We start from the raw sequence: 16,563 nt of genomic DNA on the forward strand, positions 1-16,563 counted from the left end.
CCATTTAGTTGGCACAAGACTAAGGTGTCCTATGCAAGCCATTGATTGTGATGTCATTGTAAAAGGAACTTGAATCCTCTTGATTCGTAGAAAAATGTTTTAACGGCAGTTATTTTCTTATTGCTTATTTATGTAATATCATGCTTGAAAATACTCACCTTGAATGCATTCATACATGCATCCGATGTTTCTTAACGTCTCTCCAACACGTCTCATTAAATCACCTTTCCAATTCTTACCCAAAAAAGAAATTCATCTTTCCAATATACTGCCGAAAATTGATACCAGATACCTTGCCTACTATTAGAATTGAACATCGACAGACCAACACAAACAATTTAGAAAACCTGTAATTTATAGAGAGCTGATATGAATCCGGGCTTTGTTGTGAAGGGAATGAAACAAAACAGACATTGAAGTGCTTGAGATTTATATATGGGCCAAAACTGCCAACAATTATTTGAAACAAAATTCCTGCAGAAGTTTACGCCGACTCAATTCAAACCACAGGTAATGTTAAATCAAGAATAAAATTACAAGCTCTGCCTCCATCCTCCTTTCTTCAATTCCCTATCCATATTAGAATGGATGAAGGTGAATTACCAACATTTTTCATTGGTTCTTTGATCACGAACCCACTCCACTACCTATAATCTGAAAAAGACAGCAAGCTAGCCGATCCGATTGAGGGGGAAAGAAAAAAGATGAGCTTATGTGTCAATATTGAGGACACTGACTCGTTAATCTCCAGCCATGAATGGATCTACTTCCCCAAGATCAGCAACTATAGGTTCCAACTCAGAAACATCCTCGTCTTGTGCAGCAAAATAAGTTGGGAATGGAAGCAAAGAAATATCTGGTTTGTTGTAAAAAGCATCCTTAATAAACACAAAGTTCCCTTCTGCACCTGGAACCTATGCCAATAAAGAAGAAAAATAAAAAAAACTCAGCAGAACAGAATAACCAGAGAAAAAGCAATAGCACGATATTTGCTTCTCATGTAACCTGGCTTTCCATTTTGTGCAATCCAACCTCCCTACACCCCCTCCCCACCCCAACCCGCCCCCCCCCCCCCCCCAAAAAAAAAAAACAGAGGAACACAACATTGACACTAGAATCAAGGTACAGATCCTCTACCAATAATACGCAAAACATGCCTGGGTCTGGTTGGCGAGAAGCACTTGAGAGGTTCCACCTAGCTGGCCATTTTTGTTGATGATATAATAATCACTGCCTGAATAAGCTTAACTATGATGTACAGAACATTTTCTGAACCAACCATGTTTTTACTCTGGCAATCTTTCCAGAGGGTAAAGACAATGGCTAGATTCATCATAACATGTTACATGCAGATCTTTTCTGATATACCGAATACGAAGAAGACAGACTACAGAGAGAAGCATACCTGGCCTCTGACCCACATCAAGTTCCTTGCTGGATCTATCTTGTAGACCCATACATTTTTAACTGTGCACTGCTTCCCACCCATGCGCCCAGGCATTTTCTTGCCTTTGAAAACCTGTATTAACAAAATCAAAGGTCACTTTTGGCACAGTAATGGCAATACTCCAATTGCATGAAATACCACACATCGAGAATCCATGTCCATAGTACATCTGTGATACATTAAATAGATAGTGGAAATGAAGATTGTAGTCACACACACACACACAGACAGAGAGGTGAGTCCAATATTAATGAGACGTACATGGATCATTAACCAGAGACATCCCATATGAGGTTCCTTGAGTATGCTTTTTGCTGACAATATTGTTTTGGTGGATGAGAAAAAGGCAGGGATAAACGTCAAGTTGGAGTTATGGAGATCAACTGTGCAATCAGAAGGTTTTAGTATATGGTGTATAACTTCAGTCACACTAGGACGGTTAATGAGATGGTGAATATTGATGAGGGAGATTCCACAAAGTGAATAATTTAGGTTACTGGGCTCAATCATAAATAAAGGTGGTCATATAGAGGATGATGTTGCTCATAGAATTAAAATAGGATGGATGAAGTGGAGAGGTGCGTTCAAAGTGTTGTATGATCGGCGTATTCTTTTAAAGCTTAAAGGAAAATTTTATAGGTCTAACATACGACCGGCTATGATGTAAGGTGTGGAATGTTCGGCAGTTAAGAAGCATCAAATAGATAAACTAAGTGTAGTAGAGATGAGGATGTTGAGATGGTTGTGTGGCAAAACTAGGAAGAATAAGGTAAGGAATGACCATATTAGAGCTGATTTAGGAGTAGCACCAATACAGAATAAACTACGAGAAAGTCGTTTGAGGTGGCATGGCCATATGCAACAAAGGCCTTGGGATGCTCTAGTACGGAGGAGTAACTTGATTCAGATTTGAGGAACTAAAAGAGACGGGCAAGCCTAAATTAACCATAGGAGAAGTGGTGAGGAAAGACATGGAAGGATGTTGAGATGGTTGTGTGGCAAAACTAAGAAGGATAAGGTAAGGAATGACCATATTAGAGCTGATTTGTGAGTAGCTCCAACACAGAATAAACTACGAGAAAGTCATTTGAGTTGGCATGGCCATGTGCAACAAAGGCCTTGGTATGCTCTAGTACGGAGGAGTAACTTGATTCAGATTTAAGGAACTAAAAGAGACGGGCAAGCCTAAATTAACCATAGGAGAAGTGGTGAGGAAAGACATGAATAGCTTAGGACTTGTATCATATATGACTTCGAATAGAGATGATTGGAGAGCAAGGATCCATGTAGCCAACCCCATTTAGTTGGGATAAGGCGTTGTTGTTGTTGTTGTTGTTGTTGTGAAACTACTGTACATGAGCAGCAATCTATATATAAATAGCATCTTTTATCTTCTGAAGCACATCAACCACATATCTGTGCTCCTAGAGAACGAAACCTGAAATTCTGGGAGAGGAACCGGAATTCAAGGTTCAAGACTTGAGGGCTTAACATTGCCTGATACAGATGAGGTTATAAGCAACCTATAATATATGCAGGTGATGGGGCAACTGATCCTCTCAACAATAAGTAATTCAAGGAAGATAGGAGATTGAAATATAAAACCAGCTAAGTCACACTCACATCAGATAATCCTAAAGTGATCAAACAGACGAACTACTATGTTGGTTTTGTAGATAATAACCAGCATCTACCTATATGCAGTTGTAGAAAACCAGCCTAGTTTGGCATTTCAGTCAGAAAACTAGGTCTTAATCAGATTGGATAACCTTAAATGAGTTGAGAAGTATATGCTATTTATTAAATAGCGCTATAGAAAACCAGCCTTCAGTAGTTCAGCGAGATCCAATGAAGATTTAAATAAAACAAAGACCAATACAAGCATCACCCCTCTACTAATGTCACAAGGAATTGTACAAAAATTGAAGGAATACAACAATTCTGGGGGGATAGGAGGCACTGGATCTGCTAAAAAGGGTGTACCCAGTGCATGAGGCTCCCGCCACTGCGGGGTCTGGGAAGGGTCATAATGTACGCAGCCTTAACCCTGCTTTCACAGAGAGGCTGTTTCCAGACTCGAACCCATGACCACTTGGTCACAGTGGAGCAACCTTTACTGTTGCACCAGGCACTGGATCTGCTAAACCAAAAATTTTCATTAAGTAGAATACACAAATCCTAGGTAGAGTTAATTCATTTATCCTATAATTGACTAAACTGATTTACAAAGCCCATAATCCAAATTTTATGCCTGGACTAGAATTCACTTAATCAACAATCTCTAAAGATTCATAAAACCCATATATCTGATTCATTAAATCCTTTTTATGATTGTTTCATTTCATCTGCACCTTGTGGAGATAAACGAGATGCAGAATTTGCAGATATAGTACATTACATATTCCTTCCTGCTATTCACTGCTATCAGAACTAATAGCAAAGACCTTTGAATGACTAAATGAGAAACCGCAGTGTCTTTTATTAATGATGAATGACTGCTCCCATGATTTGGAGTAAAGGTAATACAATTTAACATAAAAAAGTATACAGTAATACCACTCCCTGTAAAATATCAAGTAGTTTGTTAGAACCATAGGGGGATTTTGGACCCTTTTCTTATGTTTTTTTATGTTTCTATTATGTGGGCTTTAGTCCCACATTGTTTATTTGTAATTCTGTCCTCTATTCTCATTGATATAAATAAAGAGCTTGGGGTGATCATTAATCATCCAAGCCTTACTCTAATTCTAAATCTGTTAACATGGCATCAGAGCAGGTTTTGAATTAGGGTCCTCTACCTTCTATTTTCAGCTCCTTCTTTCTCTTCTCTTCTCTCTCTCTCTCTCTCTCGATCTCCTCTTCTCTCTTTTCTTCTTTTGTTTTCTATTCTTCAATAGGGCAACACTGATAAGGTGATCCATAGATCCAGCTGCTGCCCTTTCTCACCTCATTCAATGGTTAAATAAGTTTTTCGATATCAACAAATCCTTGGCTGCGATATTTGAAGCTTCCCATATTTGATTGATTCCACCTCAACTGTAAGGAACCAATCTCCCTTATTGAAGATCAAGAACTGCAGCAGGTTCCTTTGTTGAAGTTTTTATCTCAGATCTGCCTTGAAGACCCCTTAGATCGATTTCTCCAAAAAAAAGGGTTTTTTTCAAAACCCTGACAAATATCGATTTAGGGGTTGTTGTCCTCTGTTGGGGCTGATATTTGGAGGGGTGCTCAATCTCTTCTAGACCCACACTCGAGCCAAGTTTTCAGCTCAATCCAATGTTTTTTTTTTTGCAGGTTTCTCTCCCTACATCGATCTCAACAAAATCAAAAACCCTGAAAAAATTGATCTCAGGGTTTTGAGCCACTGCTGGTGCTGATTTTTTTAAGGCTGGTTCTCCACTTATAAAGACATCTGCCCCAAATTTGAGCCTCAACAATTCAGTGTTTGGGCCTATTCTTCCCTATATCGATTTCAGCCTAACAGGGTTTTTTCAAAACCTTGAAAAATTGATCTAGGGGCTACACTTTTCTGCTGCACTTATGGCTGAATCTGAAGTTTCTAGTACTTCTACTGATAATGGGTACAGTAGGAATGACACCCCTGATCTTCTCCCTAATCCTATCAAACTGGATGGGAGTAATTACCTGATATGGTCTCACTCTACCTACTTTGCCATTGCTGGCCGTGGGCTTACTGGCCATATTGATGGCACTACTGTCATGCCAGCTGAAGCTGGCCCTTCTCTGACCAGGTGGATCTACAACAATGGTATACTTACGTCCTATTTGATTGGCTCAATGCACTCAGACCTTGCCGATGGTTTTCTTCTCCTTAATACAGCCCATCAGATTTGGTCTGCTTGCAAGGAGACATATGGACAGCTCGGTAATGATGCACAGGTGTATGAACTGCGGAAGAAGGCCAATAATACTATTCAAGGGGAGTTATCTGTCTCCAAATACTATGCTACTTTGCGCAGTCTCTAGCAGCAACTGGACCATTTTTCTGATTACCATCCCATTACAACTGCTGATATCACTGCATATAAGAAGCATCTGGGACAAAACCATGGTCTATGATTTTTTGGTTGGTTTGTATGACCAGATTCATGTTCAGGTATTGGGCCATTCCCATTTTCCCACACTTCAATAATCCTATGTTTTGGTCTCCTCTGAAGAAAACCGTCAGGCTGCTATGCTCCACCCTCCTGTTATTGACAGATCAGCCCTCCAGTCTGCTGCCCAGGCTACCCCTGCCCCTGTCAGACATGTTTCTCTTGGTGATTCTACTATAGGGACTGTTACTTATGAGCATTGTCACAAGCCTTACCACACCAAAGAAAAGTGCTGGAAACTTCACGGGAAGCCAGCTGATTTTGAGGCTAAACGGGCTACCAAGAAGAAGACAAAAAATAAGGCAAACCACTCTGAATCTGTTCCTACAGCCCTGGCTACTGACACTGGCCTACCCCAGGATGATCTACAAGCTTTCCTACGACTGCTAAGGTCTTCTGCTGCTGCTGCTGCCTCTACTACATCTACTCTTGCCACCTCTTCTGCTCATTTAGGTTCACACTTTGCCCGGTCAAGTATTCCATTTGGTGGTCATTGTGCTTCTGTAGCTTCCCATTCTTGGATCATAGATTCTGGGCTATGGATCACATGACCGGTTCCTCTAGCCTGCTCCATTGGTATTTTTCCACTTCTAGGAAAAACAAGGTCAAAGTAGCTGATGGCTCCCTTTCCTCCATATCTGGAAAAGGAATCATCATTTGCACTTCCTCCCTCCCTTTGTCTTCGATTTTGCATATTCCTAATTTTACTACTAACCTTCTTTCTATTAATAGTCTTACTCGTGATTTTAACTGTAATGTGACTTTTTTTCTTCCCATTGTGTGTTTCAGGATTTGACCTCTGGGAAGGCGATTGGATTGGGTAAAGTGCATAGTGGCTTGTACCCACTTGATGGTGGTCGTCTCACTCCACCCCCGTTCCTATCTCCACATCAGAACTCCTTAGTCTCTTTGAAATTTACCAGTGGCACTCTAGATTAGGTCACCCTCCATTAGGAATATTAGCACCTTTATTTCCTACTTTGGTCAACTCATGTGATAAGACCGATTTTTTTTGTGAGGCTTGTGTTCTGGCAAAACAAACACGTTCTACTTATTCAATTTCAAATAAAAGGAGTTCTTCACTTTTTCAATTGGTGCATTCTGATGTTTGGGGCCCTAGTCGTAACACTTCCCTTTCTGGTCATCGTTGGTTTGTTTTTTTTATTGATTGTCAGTCTAGGCATACATGGGTTAATCTTATGCACACTAAGAGTCAAGTTTTTTCCTGTTTTCAACATTTCCGTAGAATGGTCCAAACTCAGTTCCAGGCTAATCTCAAGGTTTTACGAAGTGATAATGGCACCGAGTATAAGGAAAACCAGTTTTAGAAGTATTTGGCTGATAATGGGATTATTCACCAGACTAGTTGTGTCGATATCCCAGCCCAAAATGGTGTGGCTGAAAAGAAGAACCGACATTTGTTGGAAGTGACCAAGGCGTTGATGTTTTCGCACCATGTCCCCTCCCACTATTGGAGGGATGCTATTCTCACTGCAACCTATCTCATTAATCGGTTACCTTCTCGTGTTCTTGATTCCCGTAGTCCGGATGAACATTTACATGGGAATTCCACCTTTGTGGTTCCTCCCAAGGTGTTTGGTTGTGTGTGCTATGCCAGAGACACGAAATCTCATGGTAAACTTAACCCTTATGGGTTGCGGTGCGTTTTCTTGGGTTACTCTCCAACCCAGAAAAGTTATAAGTGTTACCATCCCCCTTCCCGCCGTACTCTGGTTAGTATGGATATTGTTTTTCACGAACGTCTTTCTTATTATCCATCTCCACATCTTCAAGGGGAGAATTCTGGTTCCAGTGAAGATGTGTTTGCGCTTCCTCCCCTTAAGGCTCCTCCTACTTTGGAGCCTATGACTGCTGTCCAGCCTACTTTGGAGCCTACTTTGGCTGCTGCCCCTTCTCCTTTACAGGGGGAGCTTGTAGAAAATAATGATGGTAATGTTCCTAGACAGGGGGAGTTGACTCCAATCCAAAAGACCATCAATTAATTTAAGAAGAGAATTGACAACTCGAATGTTATCACCTACGAAAAGAGATGCTCCAAAAGAGGGCAGCATCAATCCACTATGGCACCCATACCTATCCAATTGCCGGCTCAGGATCCAGATCCTCGTCCTCCTCCTGGTGAGACTTCTCCTTCTGAACTACATATTGCTCTTCGGAAAGGTACTAGGACTTGCACCTTGCATCCCATTTCTCGCTTTGTTTCTTATAGTTCTCTTTCTCCGTCTTTTCGTGCATTTGTGTTTTCTCTTTCTCTATTTCTATTCCTAAAAATTAGCAAGAAGCTTATGCAGATGGAAAGTGGAAGGTAGCTATGTTGGAAGAAATGAAAGCCTTGAAAAAAAAATAATACTTGGGATCTTGTAGATCTTCCTCCAGAGAAAAAACCAGTGAGATGTAAATGGGTGTTTGGGGTCAAACAAAAGGTTAATGGCACTGTGGATCGGTATAAGGCATGTCTGGTTGCAAGAGGCTTCACTCAGACATATGGGACTGACTACCAGGAGACTTTTGCTATTGTTGCAAAGTTGAATACAATTCGGGTTTTGCTATCTTGTGCAGTCGGGATCTACAACTGCTGGATGCGAAGAATGCCTTCATAAATGGAGTACTTGGTGAGGAGGTGTACATGGATATTCCACCCGGGTTTTCTTGTGACAGTAATCAAGGTAAAGTGTGCAAATTGAAGCAAGCACTTTACGGGCTGAAGCAGTCACCTAGAGCTTGGTTTGGTCGGTTTCATAAAGCCATGATTTCTGTGGGCTATCACACTCTCTTTACAAAGAGGGCTGGAAAAAACCTCACTGTTCTTATAGTCTATATGGATGACATTGTGGTTAATGGCGCAACGATGGTGATGAGATCAACCGGTTAAAGAAGTTTCTTGGGAAGGAGTTTGAGATTAAAGATCTAGGGAAGCAACGGTACTTTCTAGGGATTGAGGTTGCCAGGTCTTCTAAAGGCATCTTTCTCTCCCAAAGGAAGTATGTCCTAGACTTGTTGTCTGAAACTGGTTTGTTAGGATGTCACCCTTCAGATACTCCTATGAAGGCTACTGTTCGTCTCAAAGAAAAGGAGGGTGAACCTGTTGATAAAGGCAGGTACCAAAGACTAGTGGGGAAGCTGATTTATCTCTCACACACACGTCCAGACATTGTTGTTGCTGTGAGTATTGTGAGTCAGTTTATGCATGACCCCTATTCTTCTCATATGGAGGTTGTTCTTTGGATTCTTCACTACTTGAAGTCAGCTCCTGGAAAAGGCATTGTTCTGTCTCCTCATGGATACCTACGGGTAGAGGCATATACTAATGCTGACTGGGCTGGTTCTGAAGATCGAAAATCTATCTCTGGGTATTGTTCTTTCGTACGGGGCAATCTTCTCACTTGGCATAGCAAGAAGTAAAATATGGTGGCTCGTTCTAGTGCTGAAGCAGAGTTTCGTGCTATGGTACAGGGAATTTGTGAGTTACTTTGGCTGAAAAGCTTGCTACAAGACCTTGGTGTTCCTGTTCATCTTCCTATGATGTTGTATTGTGACAACAAAGCTACAATCAGCATTGCTCACAATCCAGTACAGCATGATCGCACCAAGCATGTTGAAGTGGACAAACATTTTATCAAGGAGAAGTTGGAAGACAGATTGATCTGTGTTCCCTTTGTGAAGTCTACTGATCAGGTTGCTGATATTTTCACCAAGGGATTATCTGAAAAATTTGTTCCATCCTAATCTAGTCAAGTTGGGCATGATTGACATATTTGCTCCAACTCGAGGGGGAGTGTTAGAACCGTAGGGGTATTTTGGACCCTTTTCTTATGTTGATTGATGTTTCTATTATGTGGGCTTTAGTCCCACATTGCTTATTTGTAATTCTATCCTTTATTCTCATTGATATAAATAAAGAGTTTGGGGTAATCACTAATCATCCATGCCTTACTCTAATTCTAAATCTGTTCACATAATTCAACCTAGGCAATTAATACGTTGAGGTATGAATACACTAGATTGCATAAAAAATAGTATTTGCATCAAGCCAAAGACTGGAAAGGGCCCGTTGAGCACCTCAAGGTGTGGCTGTCATAATAGATCTGAACACTTGCTATGGATTGACTTCTAGATCATAATTGCTCTAGTGGATGAGTAAAGAAAACTAATAGAGGGGAGATTTTAAAAAAAAAGAAACAAACAAACAAACTAATTATAAATATCTGCCAAAGGTTCACTAATTATATGAATGTTGGCAAGTCTCTTTGTATATGTTGTCATTAACGAGGAGCACTGTATGATTAATCATTCACCGGAACCAGAAAAGAAAATTTTGGTGGATAGGAATCCAGTAAAAACTTCTTGAGAGGAATGAGCTAGACAGTTATTTCTCAAGAGCAATAGCCAAGGGCCCTCAGATTACCACACCTACATGCTGATACTCATGAAATTTATGGAATACCAGTGATTTGGAGGAATCTGATGCAGAATCTAAATTACGGCTCATATATCAAAGGAGAAAGAAGAAAGACCTGTAGCAGCAGAAAGGCCCTTCCTAGGCCCATAGTTCTTGTTTTGAACCAGTTTTCTGTTTCTTTTTGGTATGCGGTTTTCAGTTCTAGTTCTCCTTGGAATCTCCAGGGTACTTTGGAGTCTTATTTACTTTATTTTATTGTTATTAAGTTGTTCTAGTTATGCTGGATTAGGTATCTATATATCAAGTCCTCATTTAAGTTTGGTTTTCTCTCTCTTCTAGAGTCCTATTTGCATTAGGGTTTACAGCAAGCGATTGGAGGAGATTTCAGACTTTGTTTTGGTTCTGATTTTCCTTTTCCGGTCAGGAATGCCTGTAGAAAATCAGAGGGTTTTACCCCTCTCTAAATAAAGTGTAAGGGCTACAGTCTACCCCACAATTTTTGGAAAACAAATAAAACTATCTGCTGCTGGTTGTGAGAGAACCCTTTCCCGCATCGGGCGCTAATATATATTTTTAACGTCTTATTAGATCGGATAACTATTCAAATTATAAACATAAGCTCGTTAGTTTTTGTTTCCCTATAATTGTGATGCAGATCGAACCCTCAGTTTTGGACCAGGAAACACTGTTCACGTGAACAGTGTCACAGCCCTTAGAGGAGCCAGCTGGCCTTTGACCAGTCAAGCTGCCTTTTATATTTTAGAAACTAAGTTACTTTACTTAGTTTCTATTTTCAGTCTTTTATATTTTAGAAACTTAGTTGCTTTAGTTAGTTTCTATTTTCAGTTTAGTTTCTATTTTCATAATTAGCAGTTGGTACTTTCTATTTTGTAATTAGAAAGTCTTCACTTTTCATCCCAAAAAAAAAAAATTAGAAAATCTTCACATCAACGTAGTTGTTGACAGTGCTATGTAACCTCATTCAAAGATTATAAATAAAAGCCAAGGGGGGCCCTAAGAGCTACACAATTTAGATTTAAAAAAAAATATTTGTTTTGCTCTGCCATTGCTGCTGCTGTTGAGCTCTACATGAGTTTGCCTTGTGAGTATCATCAAGGTGCAGGGTTGGTGGATCTCCAGTGACTCCTTGCATCTGTTAAGATCACCAAGTTCTTCTTCTTCACTCCTTGCATCTGTTCAGATCGGAAGATACATTCTTCAATCAATCTTCAAGCTGCTACTGTCTTGAAGATCAGTTTTTTTTCAAGTAAGTAATTTACAGATTTCCGTAATTACCTTCTTGTTCTCATCCTTCAACCAAGCTCCATTGCTGCTGCCCAGACCTTCATTCCCAGGTTACCTTCTATTTTTTACTAACCTTCTGATTCCATTCCCTCTCTCTCCTGCCCTATCCAGCCATTAGTTTTCTTCAAGCTTTTCAGCAAACCTTCCCCCCTCTAAGACCTCCACTCAATCTCCTTGTTAGCCCCATCTGACCTGCAGATCACCTTCCACAAGAAATCTTCCTAAACCCATCAAACCCCACTTTCCCAGCCTGCAGACCAAATCGGCAGAGACAACTACCCTGCTGCAGATCTGTTTGCCTAATCCCTTGACCTCCCTATCATTCCAGACCTATTCCCTCATCTTACCTTTACCTTAAGCCTATCCATTAATCCACCAGTCCAACCCAACCTTAACCCTATCGAACTGAGCCTTTTTTCCTGATTTCAGATCCTGTTTTGGGACTGGTTGAATCTTCATTCCTGTCCTACATTAAATTGGAGCCATCGAGCTCTATCCATTTATTCACTCGACCCAACTTTGAATTGATTTTATTTTGTCTTGTGAAATTCAGACCCCTAAACTGCTGCGAGAGTCGGTATTGAAGACCTGGTGGATTCCAGGTTAGGCTCTGGTGGGATTCCAAGCCTGCAATCAGGTGGATTCCGAATCAGTTATCTCTCTCCTATTTCTGTTCATCTTATCCATAAATTTCTAGGTCAGAAATCTGAATTTTTAAACCCTACGATTAGTTATTCTAAGTAGAAGATTCAGTTTCGGGTTAGTTCTTGATTTGGTCTAATTTGCTGAACTGTTCTTTAATATTCCTTGAATTGTTGACAACACTTTACTTCTGTATTTTAGAACTCAAATTCTGTTTTCGAAACTCAAAACCCAAATCGATTTCTCATTTTCCTATTTGAAGTCCAACATGGAAAACCTTAACTTTCTAGTTTGATCTTTCAATCTGATTTCTGTTTACAGTTACTGGTTTCAGTTTGCTGCTTAATCATTCATTATAATCATTATTCAAATTATTTTTTGGAACCCTAAAAGTCTTCTATCAATTCTGTCATTTCTGGGGGTTTCTCCTCAATTATCCTAGTCCCAATGAGTTTCTCCTCAATTATCCTAGTCCCAGTAGGATTTCTTCATATCTGGAAATCTGACTATTGGATTTTAACCAAACTTTAATTGACTATTCTCCTTGTTAAATAGACCAACCGACCAGGGTATTGACCTAAACAGACTCGTCTTAGTTAAATTATTAACTTCTCTCCTAAATCCGATCTGGATACTTACCTGTGATTCAAGAATTTCCTGGGTTTTCAAACCCCTAATCCATTAGGTGAATACAAACCCCATTAAGATCTCTTGAAAAGTATTCAGTGCCCATTTCGGTTAGCACTCCATATCTTCCTTTGGCTGAGCAGCATGTATTTCCATAATGCTCATTTTTTTCCAAAATGAAGCATGGTGATCCCACTCACACTGGACCCAGTGCCAGGTGGTTTGGCCAATAGTGGCCAAGAGATATCCCCAGATTTGGCGAGCATCTGGAACAACCAGTGAATACAAGTCTAATGTACTGTAATTGGTGTATTGGTTTTCACAGCCTTATTTCTTTTTGCGGGTTGGTTCCATGGTCATCAAGCATGTATTCAATGACTCCAAGCCAGTAATGCAAGTATTCCAATCACTGAAGTTGATTGGTGCAATTTTTGGTTAAAGGGATGAATAAAAGTTCAAGAAATCAGGATGCATTGATTAAAAATATACAGATAACATCAGTAGCAGTAGCAGCTATATATGAGAAATAACTGGAAAGACAATGAATCGTTCTAATATCTGAGGCAAAACAACTAAACCACCTGTTTAGCCCTTCAATAATCTAAAATCCTAGATAATTCTTCTCCAGAAGGAAAGGAAAACAAGACTCCTCAATATACACTCTCTAACAATAAAAGCACTGTACTCAGTGCACGAATGATGGCCAGCCCGGGGTTTGTAAACCCTATTTGCAATCACTATGGGCCCACATGACCAAGAGAACACTATAATCAAAGGCATAGTAGCAAAACAGTAAATAAATTGAAATTTATAAGAGAATGGCAGGACTATAAATATAGGGAACCTTAATTGGCTATCAAGGAATAGAGGGTGGAGGGAAATAGGAGGAATTATAAATTAACAAGGAGGGATAGTCTTAGTAAAGTAAAGGACATAGGAAAGGGCGTACCCAGTGCACGGGGCTCCCACCACTGCGGGTTCTGGGGAGGGTCATAATGTATTTTTTTGCAGCCTTACCCTGGTTTCGCAGAGAGGCTGTTTCCAGACTCGAACCCGTGACCACTTGATCACAATGGAGCAACCTTACCGTTGCACCAAGGCCCGCCCTCTTTGGGGGTGGCATTGTCTTCTGCCTTGCATTAGCAGAACCAGCAGGAGTTTCATTTTGAAGAGTATTTTCCCTCGGGATAGGATCAATCAGGTTGGGACTGATTCACAATTATGTACCCTCGGACATCCAGCTATAAACTAACCTAAACAGCTAGTGAAGAAATATTTCTTCAATCTGAACTTGTACCTGGATACAAATGGGAGTGCAGGTCTTAGTGTCATTGAGTCTCTAGGATGGAGAGGGCTTCGTGTTACAACCGCACCCAGAACCCTAATATAAAATTGTAATGTTGTGCCACGTAGGCGAGGCAGCAGCGTACTCCGGGGAATTATTTGCGATGGTCGTTAAGCCAACTCATAAGATCGCCGACCAAAGCACCGAACTCCTGGTTGAAGAGAGGTTCCTTAACCGAGACTAGGGAAGGTTCATGGACGGTGATTTCCTAGATTGCCCTCCTAGCACTTGTTCCAAAAGCGCAGAGGAACGCAAGGAGAACCCGGTGGCCGCTTGCATCAACAAGTGGTGCCTCTATGCCGTGTGCATTGAAAAAAAAATACCGTTCGGGGTCCGGGAACTGAGCTTGGACGAAAGGTGAGCAGATACCATGGGTGTAGTCCTTACCCCAACACTCATACGGTTGGACCCTCCTCGAAACCCTTGAAGTGTGAGTCAAAGCCCAAACATTTCTTGGCTTATTCAGCCTTGACAACAAGAACGGAACAACGAACGGAACCACTACTGGTGAGTCCGTTCGATCATCCATTCGAGCTATCAGGGTTGTTTTGGGAATTTTGGCGTGTGGGACCCACAACCCTACACTCCGAACATAGTGTCCATGCCCCCGAGTGTAGTAGACCCCACCTTTAGCCTTCACCTACCTTGTTGGGCCATATAGGCGGGCCACAGGGCTTAACTTAGACAATAAGTCAGTCTTATGACTTAAGGGTAAACCAAACAGGGCCTTAGGGCCATTTGACTAGTTATAAAGGCTGGCCTTAAAGACTCATTCATTCCAATACACCAACCCAAATCGTGGGAGGCTTGAGCATTGAAGGAATGTGGAGAAAAAGGGGGGAAACCTTGAACGCACAACCGATTAGAGGAAACCTTAAGCTCTCATTGACCAAGGTAAGCTCATACCCCTCCTCCCTCTTTCTTTAATCCATTTCTTGGGTTTGGGGATCTTCTAGGGAAAGGGTTTTACCGAGGGTTCCACTTGGAACCCAAGGATATGGACTTGATGAGCTATGGGGCTCCACTAATGGGTTCTACCCCCCTGAACTATAACCCTATGAAGGCCCATTTCAACCAAATTATAGTCCAATGGCTTCCCCCAACTCTAAAACCCTAGAAATAGTCAAATGGGAGCCAAATGCTTGTGAGCCCTAGAATCAATGAAAGGTTAGGATCATTGTGACCCTAGGAAGGCTTAGGACACCTCCTCCTAACCCTTGTGGCTTATGAATCCCAAGGAAAAAGGCTGGGAGATGGAAACTTGCAAAATCCCTGTGTTGCCTCAAACGGAACCAGTTATCGTGCTTCCGTCCATGGTTCTGTTCCATATAATTGGGTAACATGTTTGGGCGGAACAACGAACGGAACCATAAGAGTGCTTCAGTCCGATGTTCCGTTCCTCTCAGTTAGGCCTCAGTCTTGGGCGGAACAACGAATGGAACCATAAGAGTGATTCCGCCCGATGTTCCGTTCCTCTCAGTTTGGTCTCAGTCATGAGAGGACGGACGAACGGAACCAGTGGTAGATTCCGTCCGATGTTCCATTCCACCTATTTGAACCCAAATGCCTAGGCAGATCCAGGGACGGACTCACCCTGCTGCCTCTGCCGCTGAATCCATTTGTGCTGTACTTAATGAAATTAATAATTATTTTGGGGGACTCCCCTTACCTTCTAACCATGTTCACACATCCCTATGTGATCTAATTAATACGGAGGAGCGTGTATCTAGGCAATCCATCTCAAACGCACCGAACAATACGTAGACGACAAGTGAGTGGGTTTGGACTTTGTTTGGGTTTGCCTATATGCATCCACACATTTAAGAGAAAATTATTTGGACACCCCTTAGACTATGGCCTAATTACTTATTCTCCTCAACTTTTCAAACAATTACTTGAACACCCCCTGTAGTTTACCATTTTTTCATGTAGATCCTATCCGGTTGTTTAGTGATCATGTCATAGGTGAAATTTTTTGTAATGCCTAAACTACCCTTAAGGTGTAGTGAAGTGACAGATTTACCCCCTTCTTCCCTGCAAAAAAAAAAAAAAAACCATTAGGGCATCCTCAAAGATGGACGAGATCGTCGTTGACGGTGAACAGGACCATGATTGTGACAGCATCACAGCTTGCGACATATGATCAGGTGAAGGAGATGATACCTAGGAATGGTGTGATGAAAGATGGGCTTGGAACCCATGTGACTGCAAGCTTTGTTGCTGGGTTTGTGGCTGCGGTAGCATTGAATCCGGTGGATGTGATTAAGACAAGGGTGATGAATATGAGGGTAGAGGCAAGGGCTGAGCCGCCCTATTCCGGGGCCATGGATTGTGCTTTGAAGACAGTGAGGGCTGAGGGTCCAACGGCTCTGTATAAGGGTTTTACTGTGGTTCTGTTCGTGATGCTTGAGCAGATTCGGAAGCTGCTCAAAGATTTCTGAGTTCTCTCAGATAGATGATGACGAAGAGCATTTCTCATTATTGAGATGAAAATGGAAAATTAGTAATAATGATTCTATTTTCTTTGGGGGTTTTAACTTTTAAGATCCCTGAAGTCTGAGAATCAGGAACTAGGAAGTGGAAACTACTGTAATCATCTCATCAGTTAGCATTTCTTTTGTCTCTAATTTTTTTTTGAATTGAAATATGGTATTCAAAAATC

General features: G+C 41.2%; 1 protein-coding gene across 1 annotated transcript in view; it reads right to left on the minus strand.

Moving 5' to 3' along the window:
• Positions 1-400: 400 nt before the first annotated feature.
• Positions 401-16,563, minus strand: part of LOC122662195 (50S ribosomal protein L3-2, mitochondrial-like) — a 30,131-nt gene continuing 13,968 nt past the window's right edge. The window contains exons 4-5 of the mRNA XM_043857770.1: positions 1,406-1,519; positions 401-914 (exon numbers count right to left, since the gene is read on the minus strand). Coding sequence (XP_043713705.1) covers positions 741-914; positions 1,406-1,519 — 288 coding nt within the window. The 3' untranslated portion in view covers positions 401-740. The remainder of the gene's footprint in view (positions 915-1,405; positions 1,520-16,563) is intronic.

Source organism: Telopea speciosissima, chromosome 5, assembly GCF_018873765.1.
Source record: "Telopea speciosissima isolate NSW1024214 ecotype Mountain lineage chromosome 5, Tspe_v1, whole genome shotgun sequence".
In the NCBI taxonomy this organism is placed as follows: domain Eukaryota; kingdom Viridiplantae; phylum Streptophyta; class Magnoliopsida; order Proteales; family Proteaceae; genus Telopea; species Telopea speciosissima.